The following is a 23,651-nucleotide window of genomic DNA, read 5'->3' on the forward strand; positions in this document are numbered from 1 at the left end:
AGGATAGGCCATATCACAGAAAGATAGGTATGGACTATAGAAGTTATTGGTAAAAATTAGATATTTAATTTACGTGTTAGTGCCTAAAAACACTTTATAGGGTTTTTTTGTTTGTTTTTTTGCAGTTTTCTTTTTGGCTGGGGCTGAGTTCAAACCTGCCACCTCTGGTATATGGGGCTAGCGCCCTACTCCTTTGAGCCACAGGCGCCAGCCACTATAGTTTTATTTTTACACTTAAATTAATGTAGCCTTTAGATTCTTTATCCAAGTTACAGATTTTCAGTCCCTTAGCCTACCCCTTCCCCATGTTTCAACCTTCATTTTTGTTACTAAGGTTACTATTAGACTAAATGGAAATAGAAGGTGACCTTCGTACCAGTTACATCCATTACATTTTATAAAGTAGAGTTGTTAAATGTTGAATTAAATTTTGCAGTAAACTTAGAGTGAGATTCCAATTAATCTAATTGAAGTAAATACGTTACTAGAATTAAATACATTAAATACCACATTACTGGACTGGTGAAAGTTTGATTACAGACTGCTACAAAGAACATAATAAATATGGAAGGAAAAAAAACTTGTTTAAAAATATAACAGGAGAAAGGGATCTTGAATGAGTAAACCCTTCATTCTCAGCCTACTCCTCTCTCTGGATGCATACAGATACATATGTACCTGTGTAATTTACTTGAAAATTCAGGTAGGTTTGTGATGGCATAGGTTATTAGGATGAAGATGGTCAAACAATATACGCTTTCTGCCAGAACGGAGGCACAATTAGAAGGTAGTAAAGACTTCAACTACAGTCAGGGTCTTCTCCCTTCTGCCCCTATGAACACAGTAAAGATCAGCTATAAACCACTGAGGAAAACTGTTCATTTAAGGACTTTTCCCCCCATAATACAGTGTGAATTCCATGAATAAGGATTAGGAATGGCATTGCAGAGAACATGTCTTAGATCAATAGAGTATGTTTAGTAAAGATTGTCCTCTGAGATGGAGAAATAGCTTTGATATTATATAACCATCTTTGCCTGGTATTTTGGAAATGCAGTTTTACCTTGATCTCTCATTTCAGAGATTAAACCGTAAATCCTTTCCAATTTGCATTTTCAGTATAAAAGGTAGAAGCCAGAACACTAAAAATTTCCTTAAAATTAGAAATTATACCCCATTGTAGGAATTATGAGAATTATTGCTGGAATTTGTCAGAGAATTTTTAGGAAGCTGATGTAATTTATAGAAGCAGGGTGCATGAAAGGAAAAGATAGCAAATGCTTAGATAGCCTGTCTGAGGTGGTTACATATAGTTGAGTTTAACCCTCGAACTTAATGAGTTTTTCCATTTTCTGATTGCATTTTAATTAAGTACATAATTAGGATATTCATGTTGAACTTAACATTTTCAAAGCTCTGCCACATATATTGGGTTCTAGTTCTTTTTTTTTTTTTTTTAGAGACAGAGTCTTACTTTGTAGCCCTAGGTAGAGAGCCTTGCTGTCACAGCTCACAGCAACCTCCAACTCCTGGGCTTAGGTGATGCTCTTGCCTCAGCTTCCCCAGTAGCTGGGACCATAATGCCCACTAGTTGCCTGCCACAACGCCCCACTATTTTTTGTTGCAGTTTGGCCGGGACCGGGTTTGAACCTGCCACCCTCAGTATATGGGGCCAGCGTCCTACTCACAGAGCCACAGGCACTGGCCAATTGGGTTCTAATTCTAATAATGGCCCTGTAGAGTTAGGAGCTGCAGATGAGGAAGTGAGTGATCTTGGAAAAATTAGGTGACTTACCCTATGCATAGCTAGTGAGCAGCAGGTTCAAAATTAGAATCTGAATTTTTGAAATTTCATATTCTCTTATACTTTCATTTTAATGTCACATTCTTAAGGTTTGACACAAAACTATCCACCATGACTTAAACAATTCCTATATTTTAAACTAACCATTCACTTAAGGATGAAAATACACCTATTAGAAAACCTTGTCTTGTTAGTAAAGGTGGAGGGAAAAAGAGTAAACTTTATCTTGTATAACCAAGTTTTCTATAACCTATAAGAACCACAAAAGTAGAGGCTGGGCACAGTGGCTCACACTCCTAATCCTAGCACTGTGGAAGGCTGAGGCAGGTAGGTGTGAATAGCTTGAGCTCAGGAGTTCCAACCTGAGCAAGAGTGAGTCCCAGTCTCTACTAAAAATAGAAAAACTAGCTGAGTGTTGTGGCTGGTGCCTGTAGTCCCAGCTACTGGGAAGTCTGAGACAAGAGGATTCTTCAAGGCCAAGAATTTGAGGTTGCTGTGAACCAGGATGCCAGGGCACTCTACCTAGGACCACAGAGTGAGACTGTCTCAAAAAAAAAAAAAAAAAAAAAACCAGGAAACTAGACTCGATTTGAAAGATAATCACTGTATTTCATTTGTTTTATTAGAAACAAGAATTGTTTCTGGGAAAGAGACCAGGTTAATGATGGGGGATATTATCCCAAGCATAGCTCTTTTTAATTTCCAAACATAAAAAAGATTGCTAGGGATGAAAGATAAGAAATTTGGTTCAGGGCAGCACCTCTGGCTCAATGGGTAGGGCACCAGCCTCGTATACTGAGGGTGGCAGGTTCAAACCCAGCCCCGGCCAAACTGCAACAAAACATAACTGGGCGTTGTGGCAGGTGCTTGTGGTCCCAGCTACTCAGGAGGCTGAGGCAAGAGAATTGCCTAAGGCCCAGGATTTGGAGATTGCTATGAGCTGTGTGCCGCTACCGGCACTCTACCAAGGGCAATAAAGTAAGACTCTGTCTCTACATAAAAAAATAAAAAAAAAGAAATTTGGTTCAATTTGCAATTATTTTGAATAGCATCCTCAATGTACAAGACACTGTGTTGTATATTATAGAAGAATCTGACACCAAGAAATTTACAGTTATTATTAGGAGAAATGGGTCCACAGATAACACTTGGACAGATTATAAGAGGTGCTATGTATAGTGAAAGGGGAAGGAGACCCACAGAATAGAGTTAAGGATGCAGAGGAATAATGAAGTGAAAAAATGAGAAAAGATCAGTTTAGAAAAGACATAATTAAAGGTAGAAGAGTGATATAAGCAATGTTTATAGAGGAGAACCCCACAAGGTAACGCCAGGGAATGAAGGGGAGATGACCCTGAACCCCATTTCCTTTCTTGCACAGTACAGATAATCACAAGCTGTCTTTGGTTCCACATACGTTGCCATTTGTTCATCGGTTCGTCTTCCTTTTTCTTTCCTCTCATTACATAACCTTTGGTGATCCACCCACATTAACCAAAGTTGTTTATCAAAAGGAAGTTTTCATGTATTTCAAATACATTCATTTAATGAAGAAAAACCAGTACTTGGAATTTTGGTTTAGTGTCTGGAGTTCTAGTTTTCCACAACGGGGTTTTTTCTTCCTCTAAACTGTCCTATTCTGCAGTTTTGCCTGGCCCTCCGTGTGTACAGTGTGTGGCAGTGCACATTGGCCTCTTTGCCTGTTCTTTTCAGTTCTCATATTTCTTATAATAGGGCTGAGGTGCTGAAGGTTAATTAGTGATAGGAGAATTGTGTCACCACATTCCAGATAGATTAAAATGTCTGCAGTGGAATTTTAGTCCCATATAGCTCTTTACATCACATTTTATTACGTGATGACTGTAAATTGTGGCTTTATTCTTGCCCGTGACCTCAGTCTTAATATTTTTGAAGGTGAAAGTTAAGAGTTTTTGTTGCTTTTATTGTTCGTTCGCTAGGGCATGAAGACTACTTTGGGGCACTGGTTTAGCAAGCTTTGCCTTAAAAGTAGCTGCCTTAAAATATTGAATAATTTTTATTTTCTCTCTTTTTCTAAACTATTTTTGGTCAGTGGTGAATGTTTTGTACTCTGAAGAACTATTTTAAGAACTTAAGAACTACCTAACACAAGGTAGTATAACCACTCCATTTACTTTCAAACACATAATCTAGAGACACCAGGAAGTGAGTTTTAATTTCATGTACTCAAAATACTTGGAAATGTGGGGATATTGTTTCCTTAAAAGCATTTTATAAATAGCATATGATGTAATCCATAGCATGGTTTTAGAATCTTCCTCTGTGGAACACAGATTACTTAGAGCCACTGCAGGAAATGGGACTGTATGAAACTCTGTCAATGTTGAGTTTCTGTTATTTGTACAAGGGTGGAGTGACTCAGCTCACTGTTTACAAAAGCACCTAGTCATCACATAAGTAAGAATACGACAAGTGGAGCTGAAATTATGGTAAAGGTTAAGGTGCAATAACAAGAAAATGAAGGCAGTGCCAGAAAAGTTGTAGCGGAGTAAAATAAAGCCTCTTAATTCTAGAAAGTACTTGTCAGTTTTATGTCAGTCCCAGTGGAAGACCCAAAGAGGGTAGAGGAGAATTTTTACCTCCCTTACACAAATCTTCCAAATGTTGGTATGCTTAATTATGGAACCTAAAAGTTATATTGCTATCACAACAAAGTCATCAAAAAAGTCTTAAGGGTTTTTTTCATTTTTAACTGTGAGTTGTGGAGGTAACAAAGACAGTGATTACAGTATAATTTGATGCCACTTTTATTATTCATGTAAGGTGCCAGCACTTTTGATACCCCTTATAAACAGTGAGCCTCACAGAAGTTAAGGTGACTTTCAAAGATTCTATGATAAAGACAAGGTAAGACTGGGCTAGATTATAGGTCTCCAGTTTACCAGTCCAATCCAGTGGTCTTTCCCTACTTATTTAGACCTATTTAATAGATCTTTCCCTATTTATTTTCAAAATAATATAATATTCTCCAGTACTTAACAATAATTCTGTCCCTAATTTTCATCTTAAATATATAGTGAGTATTTATTGTCTTTTTGAAAGCACAAGTAGTGAGAATAAGATGAAGTTTGTCAGGCTAGGGTGGATATGACACAGCTGGTCTGGTCATTTTAGGTCCTAAATGACCTTCTCCCCTTGTCTGTCATTCTTATTGTTTTGTAAATTTAGCTGAACCCTAATGATGCCCATCTTGAATAGTTTAAGAAGATTGATTTAGGAAATTGACTTTTGAATCAGAAATGTTGTAATAGGTAAGAGTTATGCCGATTATTACTTAAAATAAAGGTTACTGTGGTCTTTGCTTTAGGAGAATTGATATAGGAATTAACTTTTGAATTAGAAATACGGTAATAGATTGTCCTTGAGTTGTGCTGACTATTATTTAAAGTAACCTTTATTTATAAAACTGTAATTTTGGAACTGGAAGAACAGAACAGTCTTAGAGAGGCTACTTTAACTGTCTCCAGAATCCTGGCCTTCTGACAAGTAGAGCTTGGCGGTGTAAGGGCCAGACCAGCGCCATTTTCTTGTCTACTCTGTTAAACCGCAGGGCCACTCCCTGCTGCCTCCCCCACCCCTGGTTGCACAGCCATTAAGCCCTTGAATTGAGTCACCTAAGACAGACAGCTGCCATAATAGGCAATAAGTATCAGTTCCCTTGAACAACTCCCATAATAGGCAATAGGTATCTACTTCCTTGAAATTCAGGTATTCTCCTTCCTAATTAGGCTACACCACCTCTAGCCCCGGTTAAGAAATCCCCTACCCTTCACCTGTACCAATCCAAATCCTCCTTTACTAGTGAAATCATCAACCACCAATCAGGAGTGTACCCGGACCCAGACCCTACCCCTCTTGCTTTCTGTACCCCATAAAAACTGCCTTCAACCGGAGTTCGGGGCTTGTCCTCGGCTTGTATGCCAGGAGAGTCCAGGCCCGGGGCCCCTGGGCCCCCCGGGCCTCCCGGGTCTGTAATAAAATCTGACCTTATGCCCTTTACATCGGAGTGTGTCTTGAGTCTGTCCGTTTGGGCTAAGTTGGGAGGATTTTTCGGACCCAACAGCGGACCTATTCCCATCTCTGCATATTGGCTGACACAGGGACAGGCTCCTGGACTCTTCTTTGTTGGGTAACATTTTAATTAGCTTTTCTTTTGTTTTGTTTTTTTGAGAATTTTGTTTGTTTTTGAAACATAGTCTTGCTCTGTTGCCAGAGACTACAGTGCCATGGCTTTAATCTGGCTCACAGGAAACTCAGACTCCTGGGTTCAAGTGATCCTCCTGCCTCAGCCACCCAAGTAGCTGGGACTACAGGCGCCTGCCACAATGCGCATCTAATTTCTCTATTTTTGGCAGAGAAGGGTGTCTTGCTCTCCTTTGGGCTGGTCTTGAACTCCTGGGTTCCAGGGATCCTCCTGCCTTGGCCTCCCAGAGTGCTGGGATTACAGGCATGAACCACTGTGCCTGGCCTCTTTCTGTGTTTTTTTCATTGTAAAAAAAAAAAAAAAGAAAGAAAACAGTAATATTTTTTAAAAAGCATTTACTGTCTCCTTTATCAGTAACATAGTGTTTTTATTTGACCAGTTTCCACAAAAATGATTAGTTGAGGTATACGCATAGTCAAGATGGCTTGATTGTTTCCAGGAATTGTACTCCATAGAAAAATGAAAAGAAAGTGAATTCTCATTATTTTAGCATCTCTGAAGTTTTCTTATCAATGGACTCCCTATTCAAGGGAAATTAGGACAGATTTATATTTAGGTGAACTTAAAGTTTGTGTCTACCACTGTAAGGAAAAAGTTTAAGTTTTCCCCCTGAGATTTCTATACATTGAGTCTGTAAAACAGCTTGAGAAAAAAAGGCATACAAACTTTAGTGTGTGCACGTGTGTACGTGTGAATCATACAGAGGACAGAAGAAATCCAATGGCAAGATGGTTGACACTTTTATATAATTTTAAGGTTACGGAAGGAATAGGGGTCCTTAGAGCTTGGCAAAGCAGGTGATGGGAGGGCCAGAAAAGGAGACACCTGGCTGGCAAAGGCGGTCTGGATTATGCAGATGAAACCTCAAGGGTACCGGCCCCTCAGTTCCTGTAATAAATACTTGGGTCAGACCGTTAAAGGTGTCAGCCTCTTCTTTAATGTTAATCTGTCCTAGATCCGTACGGGGGCCTTCAGAGAAAGCCTGCCTGCATCTATGTTTACTTCACTTTATTTCCTCTACAGATGCAAATGTCTCTCATAAAAAACAGCTTTGCAGGGCTGCTTCAGTTTGCCTGCCTGTGAACAGCCATAAGCAAAATGCATCAGAGAAGTATATTTTGGACTGGAAATATTTTGGTTTCCTTCACCATAAATTTCATAAGGAAAAAACCCAGGAGTAATTAAAGAATTTATAGACATTTTGACACTTATTAGGTTTTATGACAACTTGGAATGCATATCTCCTACCATTAAAATAATATCTAAATCACAGCACCTGTCGCTCAGTGGGTAGGGCGCCAGCCCCATATACCGAGGATGGCGGGTTCCAACCAGGGCCCAGCCAAACTGCAACAAAAAAATAGCCGGGTGTTGTGGTGGGCGCCTGTAGTCCCAGATACTCAGGAGGCTGAGGCAAGGGAATAGCCTAAGCTCAGGAGTTGGAGGTTGCTGTGAGCTGTGTGACGCCATAGCACTCTACTGAAGGCGATAGAATGAGTCTGTTCCTAAAATAAAAATAATAATAATAATAATAATACCTAGATTATGCTCATACTTAAGATCAATATTCTTTGGACCTGTAAATGTAGTATTAATGTGTAAAAACAAATGCAATAACTATTGCTTCCAGACATCTTTTCACTGTAATCCCCATGAGGGCTTAAAGCCTGGCTTAAGAGTTTTTTGTTTGTGTTTGTTCGGTTTGTTTGTTTGTTTGCAATTTTGGCCGGGGCTGGGCTTGAACCCATCACCTCTAGTAAATGGGGCTGGCACCCTACTCCTTGAGCCACAGACGTTGCCCTGGATTAAGAGTTTTTAAAAGAAGGCACACTGAGATGCCACTTATTTTTTTTTTTGCAGTTTTTGGCTGGGCCGTGTTTGAACCTGCCACCTCTGGTATATGGGGCCAGTGCCCTACTCCTTTGACCCACGGGCGCCACCCTGAGATGCCACTTTTGTGACAGAGAAACTAGAAGGTTGTAAATTTCTAACATTTGTATAATTTACATTTTGTAGATATCTTTTCCATTTATAAAAAAAAAAATTGGGGCAGCACCTGTGGCTCAGAGGAGTAGGGCACCAGCCCCATATGCCAGAGGTGGCAGGTTCAAGCCCAGTCCCGGCCAAAAACTGCAAAAAAAGAAAAGAAAAAAAAATGTCATTTTTTAGTGTATACACGTATATATCCTTGCCTTGCTGTAAGATAGATATATTTATATTCAGAGCTACTAGCCTAATAAAACTTAATTGATTTTCAGAAAAATTTAAATTTGAAAAAGTGTGATTGCTTTTAGCCTTTGATGTTCTCCAAATTGTCCCTTATACCCTCTACCAGCAATAGCAATGCTGGAGTACCCAGGCTTGAATGTCAGGCAGTATTACTTTGATGTAGGTCAAGAGTTCTCAAATGATTGTGTGCATAGAATTTCTAGAAGAGTTTAACTGACAAATTCTTGAGACCCATTCCCATAAAAAGTATGTTTATATAAATAACACAGAGATCTGAAGAATCTGCATTTTAATAAGCTTTATGTTCTTGTGACTAGAGGGGTTAGAAAATGTAGAATTAGGATCTTTTGACTCCATATTCCCAAAAAAGTCTCCCATCTTAAGCCTACTTTACATGTAAATTTGAACACCCACAGTTCTATGACTACAGTTTTATCTGTGTATTACAAGTTTGAATATTTAAGGATTTGTTTATCCCAGGGGTCTAGTATCAATCAAATTATTCATAGAAATGAAAACATATTCTAATTGTCTTGGAGCCTCAGATGAACCTAACCACGACAAACTTTCTTCCTCATTGTTTTAAAACCTGAAAAACATTGAAGCTGAAAAGCATTGTGAAAATCTTTCTAATCCTTTTGGATTATTGGAATTTTATTCATGTGTATTCTAATGGTATAAAAGTTTTTTAATCTGTTTTTTTTATTGCAGAGTAATTAAGTACAGCTTTGGGGGGGGTTGTTTTTGTTTTTTTACACAGAGTCTCACTGTATCTCCCTTGGTAGAGTACCATGGCATCACAACTCTCAGCAACCTCAAACTCCTGGGCTCAAGCAATTCTCTTGCTTCAGCCTCCCAAATATCTAGGACTACAGGCACCTGCCACAATGCCCAGCTATTTTTGTTGTTGTTGTTGTTGCAGTTGTCATTATTGTTTAGCTGGCCTGGGCTGGGTTGGAACCTGCCACCCTTGGAGCACGTGGCTGGCACTATAACCACTGTGCTATGGGTGCCAAGCCAAGTACAGCTTTTTGGAATGCTAAAACACAATCAAAAACATACCATAGCCGGGCGTAGTGGCTCACTCCTGTAATCCTACCACTCTGGGAAGCTGTGTCTCACAAGTTTGAGACCTGCCTGAGCAAAAGCCAGACCCCACCTCTATTAAAAATAGAAGGGAAAAAACCCAACAAAACACTGAAGCAAGAGGATTGCTTAAGCCCAGGAGTTGGAGATTGCTGTGAGCTATGGCACCACAGCACTCTACGCAGGGTGATAGCTTGAGACTATCTTAAAAAAAAAAAAGAACATCAGAGCTGGAGGATAAAGTGTTCAAGTTAACGGGGTAGTTACACAGGCAGAAAAGAAGAGAGAGAAAGCAGAGCAGGCACTTAGAGATCTATAAGACTCCATGAAGCATTCAAACATAAGAATAGAAATCCTTGGAATGGAAGATTTTACCAAAGGTATGGAAGCTGTATTGGAGACTATCATAAATGAAAACTTTCCAAGTTTTACTAAAGATCCTGACACACTCCTTTCAGATAGATATTGAACCATCATCTCAACTCTAATAGAGCTTCTCCAGGACACCTGTCCACCAATGAACCTGAGAGCTTCTCCAACGAACCTGTCCAAAGTCAAGATGAAGGAGAAAATACTACGAGAAGCTAAGAGTAAGCGCCAACTGACCTACAGGGGCAGAGCCATTAGGATGACAGCAGACTTTTTAACTGAAATTTTCCAAGCCAGAAGAGCATAGTCATACTCCTTCAATATCCTTAAACAAAACAATTTTCAGCCCAGAATTCTGTGTCCCACTAAACTAAGCAGCAAAATTGATGGAGAAATCAAATCTTTTGTGGACATACAAGCACTGAGGAAATTCGCCACAACAAGACCAGCACTACTTAGACCTATTCTCAAAACTGAACACCACAATGGACCACCACCAAAGTAAACCTAGAAGCTAAAGGCCAAAACTTAGCTTCCACAGTGGCACAAAGGATAAAACTATACAACAGACTTTCTCATAACAGAATGAATAAAATTCTACTGCACTTACCGATACTTTCAATAAATGTCAACGGATTGAATTCCCCACTGAAGGGGCATGGATTAGCTGAATGGATTAAAAAAACACAAGCTATTCATATGCTGTCTCCAGGAGATGCACCTAGCCCTGAAGGACAAATCAAGACTCAGGGTTAAGGGATGAAAAACAGTTTTTCAAAAAAAGAAAAGAGGGGTTGCAATCTTATTCTCAGATACAAATGGATTCAAAGCAACTAACGTTAAGAAAGACAAGATGGACATTTCATACTGGTCAAAGGAACAATACACAAAGGCATCTCAATTTTAAATATTTTTATGCCTAACTTAAATGCTCTATTTCATAGATCTTGAGGGTTCTGAGCAATATGATCTCCCATAACATCATAATAGCCAGGGACTTTAACACCCCTCTGACAGGACTGGATAGATCTTCTAAACAGAAACTAAACAGGCTTGGCGTCTGTTGGTCGGTAGTTAGGATACCAACCACATACACTGGGGCTGGTGGGTTTGAACCTGACCTGGGCCTGCTAAACAACAACAACAACTACAACAACAGTAACAACAAAAATAGCCAGGTGTTGTGGTGGGTGCCTATAGTCCCAGCTATTTGGGAGGCTGAGGCAATAGAATCGGTTAAGCCCAAGAGTTTGAGGTTGCTGTGAGCTGTGGCACGACAGCACTCTACTAAGGGTGACATAGTGAAACTCTATCTTAAAAAAAAAGAAACTAAAAGATACGAAGGACTTAAACATGTACCTAAAACAAATGGGATTAATAGACATATACAGAACACATCATCTCAAAGCAAAACCATATACTCTTCTCATCAGCCCATGTCACATACTCCAAAATAGATCACATCCTAGGATACAAATCAAACCTCAGCAAAATTAAAGGAGTAGAAATTATAGCTTTCTCTTCTCAGACCACAAGGCTATAAAGGTAGAACTCAACTCCAACAAAAATGTTCATCCCCAAAGACATGGAAATTAAATAACCTTCTGCTAAATGATAGTTGCGTTCAGGAAGAGATAGAAGAGGAAATTGTTAGTTTCCTCAAACATAACAACAGTGGAGACACAAGTTACTAAAAACCTGTGGTAAGATACCACAGCAAGAGCAGTCCTGAGAGGAAAATTTATTTCACTAGATGCCTACATTAGAAAAACAGAAAGTGAGCACATCAACATACTCACAAGCCATCTTAGGGAACTGGAAAAAAAAAGAACAATCTAACCTTAAACCCAACAGAAGAAAAGAAATAACCAAAATTAAATCAGAGATTAATGAAATTGAAAACAAAAAAGTTATTCAGAAAATTAACAAAATAAGTTGATTTTTGAAAAAATAAAATCGATAAACCTTTGGCCAGAAACAGAAAAGTGAAGTCTCTAGTAACCTCAGTCAGAAACAATAAAAGAGAAATAACAATGGATGCCACAAGAGATACAAGAGATTATCTCTGAATACCAGAAGAAACTTTCTACCCAGAAATTTGGTAATGTGGAGGAAATGGATCAATACTTGGAATCACACCCTCTCCCTAGTCTTAATCAAGAAGAACAGACCAGTTTTAAGCACTGAGATCAAAGAAACAAAAAAAATCTCCCAACAAAAAAATGCCCTGGTCCAGATGGCTTCACACCAGAAATTCTATCACAGCTTTCAAAGAGTTCATACCCATTCTACAGAAACTATTCCCAAAAATTGAGAAAGAAGGAATCTTCCCCAGCACATTCTATGAAGCAAACATCACCCTGATACCAAAACCAGGAAAGACCCAACTAAAAAGGAGAACTTCAGACCAATTTGACTAACGAATATAGATACAAAAGTTCTCAATAAAATCCTAGCCAAGTGATTTCAGCTTCTAATGAAAGTCTGGCTGTGACACCAAGGCACTCTACCTGGGGCTACAAAGTGAGGCTCTGTCTCAAAAAAAAAAGAAAGATCTGAGCCAAAAACATGGGTGTGCATTATACTAACAGCACATTATATATGACAAAACATGGCAAATGGATGTCAAGTTTTGTAAAAGCTTTTTTCACATCTTTTGAAATCATCATACAGTTTTTCTTCCTTTGAACATTGCTTTGGTGAATTTCATTAATTGGTTTTTGAATGTTGAATCATCTTTGTATTCTTAGAATAAGTCCCACTTGGCCATGAAATTTGTATAAATTGCTAGTTTTTATACATTGTTATATTTGCTTTGCTAAAATTTTGTGGTACATTTTTATATTTATGTTGTTGGAGATACAAGTTTGTAGTCTTGTCTTTTTTTTTTTTTAATCTTGATATTAGGACCTCATCAAATAAGTTGAAAATCTTCCTTCTTATGATGTTTTCGTGGAGGGTTAGTGTATAATTTGTAACATTTCTTAAATTGTTGATAGAATTCATCAGTGAAGCCATTTGGGCCTGGAATTTAGTGATTTTTAAACTTTGATTACATTTTTCATCAATGAATAAAGGAGTATTTAAGTTACTTATTCTTCAATGAATTTTGATTTTATAGCTTTACAAAGATTTGTCCATTTCAACAGCTATTGGATTTATGTACATAGAGTTGATGGTAAAAATGTTTTGTTTTGTTTTGTTTTTTAATTTTTTTCTGAGACAGAGTGTTACTTGGTCTCTCTAGGTAGAGTGCCCTGGTGTCATAGCTCATAGCTACCTCAAACTCTTGGGCTTGAGCAATCCTCTTGCCTTAGCCTCCCAAGTAGCTGGGACTACAGGCTTCATTTTCATGTATTCAGTATTACTAATTTCCATTCTTATCATTACTTTGCCCTTCCTTTTCTTTATTTTAAGGCTGGACATAATGGCTCACACCTGTGATCCTACCACTCTGGGAGGCTGAGGTGGATGGAACTCTTGAGCACAGGAGTTCAAGACCAGCCTCAGAAAGAGCGAGTCCCTGTCTCTGAAAATAACTAGGCGTTGTGGTGGGCATGTGTAGTCCAACTACTTGAGAAGCTGATGCAAAAGAATCACTTCAGCCAAAGAGTTTGAGGTTGCTGTGAGCTATGATGCCACAGCACACTACCAAGGGTGACAAAGTGATACTCTGACTTGAAAAAAAAAAGTAGAAGTTTTGATTATTTATCTTCTTTAATATAATTTTTAATTATATAAATTTCCCAAGAACAACTTTAGTTTCATTGTGCAAACTTTGAGGTTATATTTTCATTGTCATTCAAAGTATTTTCTAATTTTTCTTGTGAGTTCCTGTTTGACCTATAAGTTACTTAGAAGTTTTTTTGATTTTTGTTTTTGAGACAGAGTCTCACTTTATCACCCTCGGTAGAGTGTTGTGGCATCACAGCTCACAGCAACTTCCAGCTCTTGGGCTAAGGCGATTCTCTTGCCTCAGCCTCCTGAGTAGCTTGGACTACAGGTGCCCGCCACAACACCCAGCTATTTTTTGTTGCAGTTTGGCCGAGACCAGGTTCGAACCCACCACCCTTGGTATATGGGGCTGGTGCCCTACCCACTGAGCCACAGGCACCACCCAGAAGTGGTTTTTTTTCTTTAATTTTTAAGTATTTGGACACTTTCCAGATATTTTGTCATTGTAATGTTTCAGTTCTTCATTTCATTATAGCAAGAAGGTATACTTTATGTAAATTTTACTTTATTGGGTTTTTTTTTTTAATTTGTGGAAGTTGATCATATAGCCCAGAGTATATTCTATTTTGGAGAATGTTCTGTTTGTACTTGAAGAGAATGTACTCCTCTTGTTGTATGGAATGTTCTATAAATGTCAATTTAGTTAATTATCTTCATGCATTATAAATACTTACTTAACAATCTTATACTTCCAGTTCTTCCCTGCCAATTTTGTATTATTGTTGTTATGTATTTCACTTTTTATATATTTTATAAATTCATAACATGTTTCTATTTTCACTTAAGACTATTAATTCTATGCTCCTGATTTATATATCTATCTTTAAGTCAGTACTACCTAGTCTGGATTACTGTAGGTTTGTAATATGTTATGAAATGAGAGTGTGTGGATCTTCCTGTTTTATTCTTCCTTTTCAAGATCGTTCTGGCTATCTTGGGTCTCTAGAATTTCCTTATGAACTTTATAGTTAGCTTGCTAATTTCTGCAGGAAAAAAGCCACTGAAATTTTAATAGAGAGGTGCACTGACTATATTGATCAAATGAGGTAGTATTGCTGTCTTCCAATATTATAAGAAGTCTTCCAGCCAGGCATGGTGGCTCACACCTGTAATCCTAGGACTTTGGGAGGCCACGGCTGGTGGATTGCCTGAGCTCATGGGATTGAGACCAGCCAAGGCAAGAGCAAGACCCTGTCTCTAAAAATAGCCGGATGTTGGGGAGCACTTATAGTCTCAGCTACTAGGGAGGCTGAGACAAGAGAATCGCTTGAGCCCAAGGGTTGAGGTTACTGTGAGCTATGACACCATGGCACTCTACCAAGGGTGACAAAGTAAGATTCTTATCTCAAAAAACCCAGAAATCTTCCAATCCATAAACACCAGATACCTTTCCATAGAGTTAGGCCTAGTTTCTCTCAAAGTGTTGTGTTGGTCTTGCATTTCTTTTGTTGAATCTAAGTATTTTATTATTTTTTGGATTATATATTGGTATTATATATAATAGAAATACAGTAGGTTTTTGTATATTGATCTTGTTTTAACACATATGTACATTTTATTTTATTTTATTTTAGAGACAGTCTCACTGTCACCCTTGGTAGGGTGCTGTGGCATCACAGCTCACAGCAACCTCCAGCTCTTGGGCTTAGGTGATTCTCTTTCCCCAGCCTCCCAAAGAGCTGGGACTACAGGCGCCTGCCACAATGCCCGGCTATTTTTTTGTTGCAGTTTGGCTGGGCCTGGGATCGAAACCGCCACCCTCAGTATATGGGGCTGGAACTCTACTTACTGAGCCACAGGCACCGCCCAACATTTTTACATTTTAGTCTTCTATACTTTAACAGCCCTATGAATAAATATACATTTATCATCTATAATAAACTTATTATCTATCTATAAACTATAATCTAGAAATACTAGATTAATTTTAAAAGCAACATAAGATAAATATCTGAGATTAAAATCTAGGAATTTTAATTTTTTAGGCTATTCACATATGCATTGAGTTATACCCTTTAACAAATAAATCTTGAGTGATTAGTAAAAATTAATACTCGATTCTTTTTCACTTCTAGTGTTAAATGTTTACAAAAGACAGTGAAAGATTCTTATCACATAATGTGTAGACCATGTGCCTATGAGCTTGAAGTTTGTGCAAAATGTGGAAAGAAAGAAGACATTGTTATTCCGTGAGTATTTCCTTTTGTATTTGGATTTTATTCTTAGTAATTGATAGATAACATTTTCTTTTAGTGAGGTGTTCAGTAACTCTTAGTGTTAAGTTGCAATATATCTCAAATGTAGACTTTTCTCTGCCTGTCATTACAATAAAACTTTATATTTTTAAGAAAATAAAATATTTATTAAGTTCACATTCATTACGAAAGAATTACTTTATATATCACAACTTCTTTTAAATTCTTTTCTGAGACAGAGTCGTGCTTCCGTTGCCCAGGCTGGAATACCATGGCATCTGTCTAGCTCATGGCAACTTCAAACTCTAGAATTCAAGGGATCCTTCAACCTCAGTGCACCCCCCACACCACCCAGCAGCTGTAACTATAGGTGCCACCACAACACCTGGCTGGTTTTTTCTATTTTTAGTTGACCTGGGGTCTCGCTCTTGCTTACTCTGATCTTGAACTCCTGAGCTCAAGAGATCTTCCCTCCTCACCCTCCCAGAGCATTGGGATTATAGCCATGAGCCTCCATGCCCAACCTTTATATAACAACTTTAATGGATATATGTATAAATTGCTTTGAGCCTACTTTAGTGACAGTAGTTTTAGAATTAGTTAGATCTTGAGTTAAATTACTGTTCAAAGATCTTTTTCTCTATATTTATTTCATTAGGCTCCTGTTAAGAAAGAAATACATGTTAGTGGTAAAAGTCTTTTCAAGCTACATAGTCAAATAAGGAAAACATAATTAGAAGGTTTTTTTTCCCATCTTTAGGTTTAATAAAGAATCAGAAAAAACAGAAAATATTGGAAATAATGAAAGTTCCAATCATAGAAGAAGCTGCAGAAGAAATGAAGAAAGCGATGATGACTTAGACTTTGATATCGATTTAGAGGACTCAGAAGATAACAATCAACTGAATTAATATGACTATATTATGAGTCTTTTTGAGAGTATGAAACTCTGACCATCACAAAAAATACTGTAAAATCCTACTGATCAAGTCAAAAAATCTATAAAAAAATAGGCAGAATTTATACATGAACAACATACTGTATATAATATTTGAATAATTATAAAACTTTCAGCCAGAGTTTTCTTATAACAAATTTTTAAGTAGCATATGCTAGAATATCTGCCTAAATGAATATTGGGGTATCATACTGCAATTCGTGGGAGTTATTTAGAGGAATATATTATCTAATACCAAACTAAACAAGATTGAGAATTGATAGTCATAGAAGAACTATCTCAGGTAAAATAAGATGACATTATTATATTGCTAGCCACAAAAATTGGTCCTCAGTAAGTATGTTTTGATAGAGTATGCTCAAGTATTAACAACTCACATAGCAAAAATCCCCTTACATTGGCTTATTTAAAGCAAAAGCAGTTTATTTTTTATAATAATGTTTAGCAATCATACAGTATTTGTTTATAACAATTTTTCTTTGAAAGTATTTTTGTATATTTGATTGCATTGTTTTTAAACTTTTGCCTTTTGTAAAATATGCATACAGAAAGCTGCATAGAATTTATATATATAGATATATATACATATAGTTTAATATGTAATTATAAAGAGAATTTGTTCATTTACACCTTGGGGTAGAAACTGCCAGCATCAGAACCCTCCTTCCTCCCGAGTCTCATAGGGCTCTCTTTCTCTCAGCAAAATTCATCCTTCCCAAAGTTGCCACTACTCTGAATTTTGATGATTATTTTCTTTATCTTTCTACCACCTCTGTTTGTACTGGTAAATAATATAAATTACCTTTCTCTGATTTTTGAACCCTTTCCTCTTTTTTATGTTAAGAAATCTCAAACCTACAGAAAGTAGCCAAATAGTTCAATGAACTTTTGCATATTCTTTACTTAGCTTTTCTATTTTACTGGGTACCACCCATAGCTCAGTGGTCAGGGCACTGGTCACATGCTCCGGAGCCGGTGGGTTCAAACCCAGCCCGGGCCTGCTAAACAAGCAACAAAAAAAATAGCTGGGTGTTCTGGCGGGCACCTGTAGTCCCAGCTTCTAGGGAGGCTGAGGCAAGAGAATTGCTTGAGCCCAAGAGTTAGAGGTTGCTGTGAACTGTGACACCATGGCACTCTACCGAGAGTGACAAACTGAGACCCTGTCTCAATTAAAAAGAATAAGAATAATATTTTATCTTGTTTTCTTTGCATCTGTATTGATGGATATACATGTATATTATATGTGCTGAACCATTGAAAAATAAGTGACAAGCACTGGCTTTGAATTTTATATAAACAGATTTATACTATATGTGGTCTTTTGTGTCTCTTTTCTTCATTGTTACAAAATTTGTGGGATTGGTCCACATTGCAAGAGCTTTAATTTGTTCTTTTTACATTACTGTGCATTATTCCATATATTTACTTACCATAGTTCACTTTTTCTAATGTTGAGAGCCATTTGAGTTCTCTGAAATTTTTAATTTTTTTTTTTTTTTTTTGAGACAGAGTCTCACTATGCCGCCCTCAGTAGAGTGCCGTGGCCTCACAGCATACAGCAACCTCAAACTCTTGGGGATTCCCTTGCCTCAGCTTCCTAAGTCGCTGGGACTACAGGCACCTGCCACAACACCCACCTGTTTTTTTGTTGTAGTCGTCATTGTTGTTTAGCAGGCCTGGGCTGGATTAGAGCCTGCCGGCTCCGGTGTATGTGGCCGGCACCCTAACCACTGAGCTAAGGGCACGCTGAGCCTGAAATTTTTTATTTTTTTTATTGCAAACAATACTGTTATGAACATAGTTATATGTGTTTCTTGATATATATATGTTCATTTCTGTGAGGTATGTTTCAGTGGTAGAAGGAATCAGGTATGTATATCTTGAATTTCAGGGGGACTTTCCCTTCCCTATTGCAATGTACTGAAGTTTCTTTTTTTGTGGGTTTTTTTTTTTTTTTTTTTGCTAGGGGTTGGGTTTGAACCCGCCACCTCTGGCATACGGGCCACCACCCTACCATTTTGAACCATAAGCGCCACCCCTGTACTGAAGTTTCAATGCTCTGTATTGTATCTAACACTTGTTACCTGACTCTAAAATTCTTGCCAATGTGCTCTGTGGGCGATAGGATCTCTTTGTCTTATTAATCTATTTCTATTTCTCTAATTACTAGTAAGCTTGAGCACTTTATATTTCTCTAATTACTAGTAAGCTTGAGCCCCTTTTTATCTTTCTTGACTATTTGGTTTTTTGGTAATAGGTAATATTATTAACGAATAATTTCTTTCTTTCTTTCTTTTTTTTTTTTTTGCAGTTTTTGGCTGAGGCTGGGTTTGAACCCGCCACCTCCAACATATGGCACCTTACTCCTTTGAGCCACAGGCACCGCCCAGGAATAATTTTCATTAAGTGGTTTTTTTAGAGATACATATGGAAACATTTAGGGGTGTGATGTCAATGTACTTTAAAGTATCTCAACATGAAAAAATAAAGACACAGATAAACATTTTAGTTACACCAGAAAAATCTTACCTAGAGGGGCAGCACCTGTGGCTCAAAGGAGTAGGGTGGCAGCCCCATATACCGGAGGTGGCAGGTTCAAACCCAGCCCCGGCCAAAAACTGCAAAAAGAAAAAAGAAAAAGAAAACTCTTACCTAGAAATAAAAAGTGCTCAAGAACTCTGTTAATAAAAATATAAAATCTTATCAAGATATTAAATAAAATATTGCCTGTAAGTGGAGAAATATTCATGATACAGAAGTCTCAATATTCTAAGCTTATAGTCTTAGAGAACTTTTCTCTCCCATATTATTTATGTGGCTTTCCTTTTTGGCATCTAAGTTTTGTTTTTGTTTTTGTTTTTGTTTTTGTTTTTAGTGACAGAGTCTCACTTTATTGCCCTTGGGAGAGCTGTGATGTCATAGCTCACAGCAACCTCCAACTCCTGGGCTTAGGTGATTCTCTTGCCTCACCCTCCTGAGTAGCTGGGACTACAGGTGCCTACCACAATGCCTGGCTATATGTTCTTTTTTTTTTTTTTGAGAGAGAGAGTCTAAAGCTGTTGCCCTTAGTAGAGTACTGTGGCATCACAGCTCACAGCAACCTCCAACTCTTGGGCTTAAGTATTCTCTTGCCTCAGCCTCCCAAGTAGCTGGGACTACAGGCACCCGCCACAACACCCAGCTATTTTTTGGTTGCAGTTGTCATTGTTACTTAGCAGACCCGGGTCAGATTCAAACCCACCACCCTACGTATGTGGCCGGTGCCCTTGCTGACTGAGCCACAACCACTGCCAGCATATAAGTTTTCTTTTCGGAGCTATTTAATTTTGTGAAGAACCAAGCAAGGTGTTACAAGACCTAGCATAAATTATTTCCCATGTGAATGAAAGAGTTGTAATTTCTCAGATTAATGAGAGAGAAGTGTAACAGAGTATCACCTAGTGACATATATTAATATTAATAGTTGCATTTTATTCTTTAGTGCTAAGAAAGGTTGTTTAGTAAGCAAGTTTTATTATATTTAGTTCATTTGTATTTCTCTAGAAATTATCCTTTCTGGCTCAGTGCCTGTGGCTCAAGTGGCTCAAGCGCCAGCCACATACACCTAAGGTGGCAGGTTTGAATCCAGCCCAGGCCCACCAAACAACAATGATGGTTGCAACCGAAAAAAAATAGCCAGGCGTTATGGCGGGCGCCTGTGGTCCCAGCAACTTGGGAGGTGGAGGCAGGAGACTCGCTTGAGCCCAGGAGTTGGAGGTTGGAGATGCCACAGCACTCTACCCAGGGGGACAGCTTGAGGCTCTGTCTCAAAAAAAAGAAAAGAAATTATCCTTTCTAATCTGAAAACTTAATTTTTTTATCAGAACTCAGCATGTAGAAATGAAATGAAAACCTGTTTTTTTTTAATATAACCAATCAGTTTAATGTAATAAATGTTTGTTGCACTTTGATATGTGACCGGATATCCAGGCTTCATACATAATCTAACATACTACAGTGCTTTATTACAGAAGTTCCAAAATACTGATCTTAAAATTCACATGAAGAGCTTTTAAGAAAATTCTTATTCCTGTAACATTATGATTTCATTCACTCTGGAATTGATTTTTTTCCCCAACTCCTCAGGTGATTTTGACCATCAGATCCAGGAGGTGGTTACACAGATTCAGAGATATATAAAATTGGTACTTAAGATGTGTCTACTGTATTATATGTAAATTTACCCCAGTATATTATTGTCAGATCCATGCCTTGCAGTGAAACAACGTAAATCTTGACTTAAGCTAGAGTTGTAGGTAAAGTGATTTTGAGGTAGGAACATGTTTGAATCCCCTCACTGCCTCTTACTCATCCTGTCACTCTGGCCAACTTGCTTCCCTTTGTGAGGTTACCTGATGTGGGCCTTCATTTGTAAAATAAGGATCTCCTCAGTGTAAAGTTACTGCGATTATTAAATGTATAGAAAACTCGCGGTGGATGGTAGCTGTTCATTTCATGATGTTTCTAAATACTGCTTTGTACTTGTTGATTTAGCCATTTCTTTCCAATTCTTTCCAATCCTGAGGTTCTGTGGGTGTGGGAACCACACAGGTAAACTGGAAAGTCTTAGATGAAGGAAAAAGGAAGCAACCCTGATGCAGAGTTCCCATTACACTGAAAGAGAAGTCGCAGACCCCTCCAGTGAAAGTGTTTGTACAGGTAACGTCAGGCTGGATGACAGCCAGTCTAAACACTTACGAGGTATAGACCTTCAGTAACGCCACCAGCAAATCTGTGAGAGCAATAGTGAGCCTTAGAAACAAATATTGACAGGGACAGCTTTACGACTAAAGTCTGTGCGCATGGGATCCATCACGCTTACAATAACCCTTCACTTCTTTGTCAGAACTAAGACTCTGTTGCTAAGTGTAAGGGATCCCGTGCACACAAACTTAAACTTTAGTAAAATCAAACGATAAAAGTATTTTAAAATTCTACACAGTTAAACTAAAAATAGAAAGTGAATTAGAAAAGCCTATTCCATTACACTCAGCTTTTATAATTCGCATGTTTAAAATATGAATAAAACTTTTTTCATAATTCAGTATGAACTTAATCTAGTTACAAATTTATTTGTAGATTTTTATTAATATGCAAGAGTGCTTGCTTGCTTTTACCACCATGAGGAAAAGTCCTGGTATCTTGGGAAGAATGACCTAAATAACCGATACAGGAAATGAAATGACCCTGGGGAACTTGCCATAACTAGCGGAGGTTAGAAAAGATGGTCTCCTACAGGACAAAACTGACGTCCCTTAGCAGAGGATATTACAACACGTCCGCAGTCAGGAAACACGAGATAAAATTATTTTTAATCCATGTTGTCTACACTTTCAAATAGTATGCTCTGCTCAGTGGTTTCTGGTGAAGTGCTCTAAAGCCATAGGACCTACTGTTCTTTTGGAAAAACAAAACAATGCAATACAGAGTGTCCAGAAAGTCTGGAAACAAAATAACATATTTATTATACTTCACCCCAAAACATACCGTACTATTTGGAAGTGTAACTGAGCAGTTATGTGCTGTTTAAAAATATGTTTTCTCGCCTTTGCAACACTTGTGGCTGCCAGCTGACACGGGCAGGTGCGACGTGTGGCTGCCAGTGGACGGGGACAAAAACAAGACTCAAACAAGTGTTTCTTATAAATAATTTGGAAACCATTTTGGAATTTATTTCCTGGCAATGGAAATAGTTCATTTCAGATCCTATTAAGTGATTTATGTGTGGTAAGTCTTCAACTGGTAGTGCTTTAAATACTTAATGATGCTATGCCACTGTCCATAAGTTTGAGAGGATTTCCCACAGAAAATTAAATTCCCAGAGGAAGAGAGCCACAGTAAGGGACAGGCTGCCTCTGTAGGGTCATGAACATTTCACATAAAGCTTACACTGTGGGCGTGCAGTGACACAAGCAGGTATGCCTGAAAGGGGTCCTAGGAGGTAGATTGGAGGCAAACTGGGGATCCAGGAAACAGCTCCACAATATGTTTGGACAAGCATTTTTGACTCGTCCAGTCAACCTTTCTGTATTTTTCCAGTCATAGGGGTCCTCTTTTGCTGCAATCCACTTGTCAAGTACATTTTGTCCATACACGAGACATGCTTGGAGTCTGCAAAGTAAATCGTGTTCTTTCCAACTGTAAATGCAAAGATGACTAAAACCATCAGGGAGTTGTACTTACAATAATTTTTGCTTCTTTCTTTCCAATGCTGCATATAGGTGAAAAGCTTTTGAGAAAATTTTAACTCAGGGGCCACTATCTTCTTGAGTGACCCCCCTCCTGTATCAAGGAGCTGTAGAAACACATAATACACATAATAATCTATGCTGTGCATTTTTGAACATTTCCATCACCTCACAAAGATTCCTCATGCCCATTTGTAGTCACTCCCTATTCCCGTTCCCCAGCCCCGAGCAAGTGATCTCCTTTTGTGTCTACAAACCTTTTGTGAACCTTGCATATAAATTATAAAATATGTAGTCTTCAAGTCTGTCTGCTGTCACCTAACATAACATTTTTGAGATATATCCATTTTAAAACACGTACCAATAATTAATCTTTTTTATGAATAGTATTCCATTATACGAACACAGTAATTTTGTTTACCTATTCAAATTTGGGTTCTTTCCACTTTTGTCTATTATGAATAATGCTGCTGTGAACATTTGCATACAAAACCTTGGTGTACAAAGACATGGCTTTGCATTTGTCTTTATTCAAAGATGAATCTGCATCCATCATGTTCTGCAGATAATTTTTTTTTTTTTTTTTTTTTGAGACAAGAGTCTGTGGCCCTGGCTGGAGTGGGATGGTATCGTCATTACTCATAGCAACCTCAAACTCCTGGGCTCAAGCAATTCTCCTGCCTTAGCCTCTCAAGTAGCTGGGCCTAGAGGCAGATATCACCACACCTAGCTAATTTTTCTATTTTTTGTGGAGATAGGGATCGGGTCTCACTCTTGGCTCAGGATCTTTTTTTTTTTTTTTTTT

General features: G+C 38.1%; 1 protein-coding gene across 1 annotated transcript in view; it reads left to right on the forward strand.

The window, feature by feature from the left end:
* CUNH9orf85 (chromosome unknown C9orf85 homolog) overlaps nucleotides 1-17,067 on the forward strand; it is a 78,429-nt gene extending 61,362 nt beyond the window's left edge. The window contains exons 3-4 of the mRNA XM_003782951.2: nucleotides 15,542-15,655; nucleotides 16,422-17,067. Of these exons, the coding sequence (XP_003782999.1) occupies nucleotides 15,542-15,655; nucleotides 16,422-16,572 (265 nt within the window). The 3' untranslated portion in view covers nucleotides 16,573-17,067. The remainder of the gene's footprint in view (nucleotides 1-15,541; nucleotides 15,656-16,421) is intronic.
* The last annotated feature ends 6,584 nt before the right edge of the window (nucleotides 17,068-23,651 follow it).

Source organism: Otolemur garnettii, unplaced genomic scaffold, assembly GCF_000181295.1.
Source record: "Otolemur garnettii isolate 467f Iridium unplaced genomic scaffold, OtoGar3 scaffold00006, whole genome shotgun sequence".
Lineage (NCBI taxonomy): Eukaryota > Metazoa > Chordata > Mammalia > Primates > Galagidae > Otolemur > Otolemur garnettii.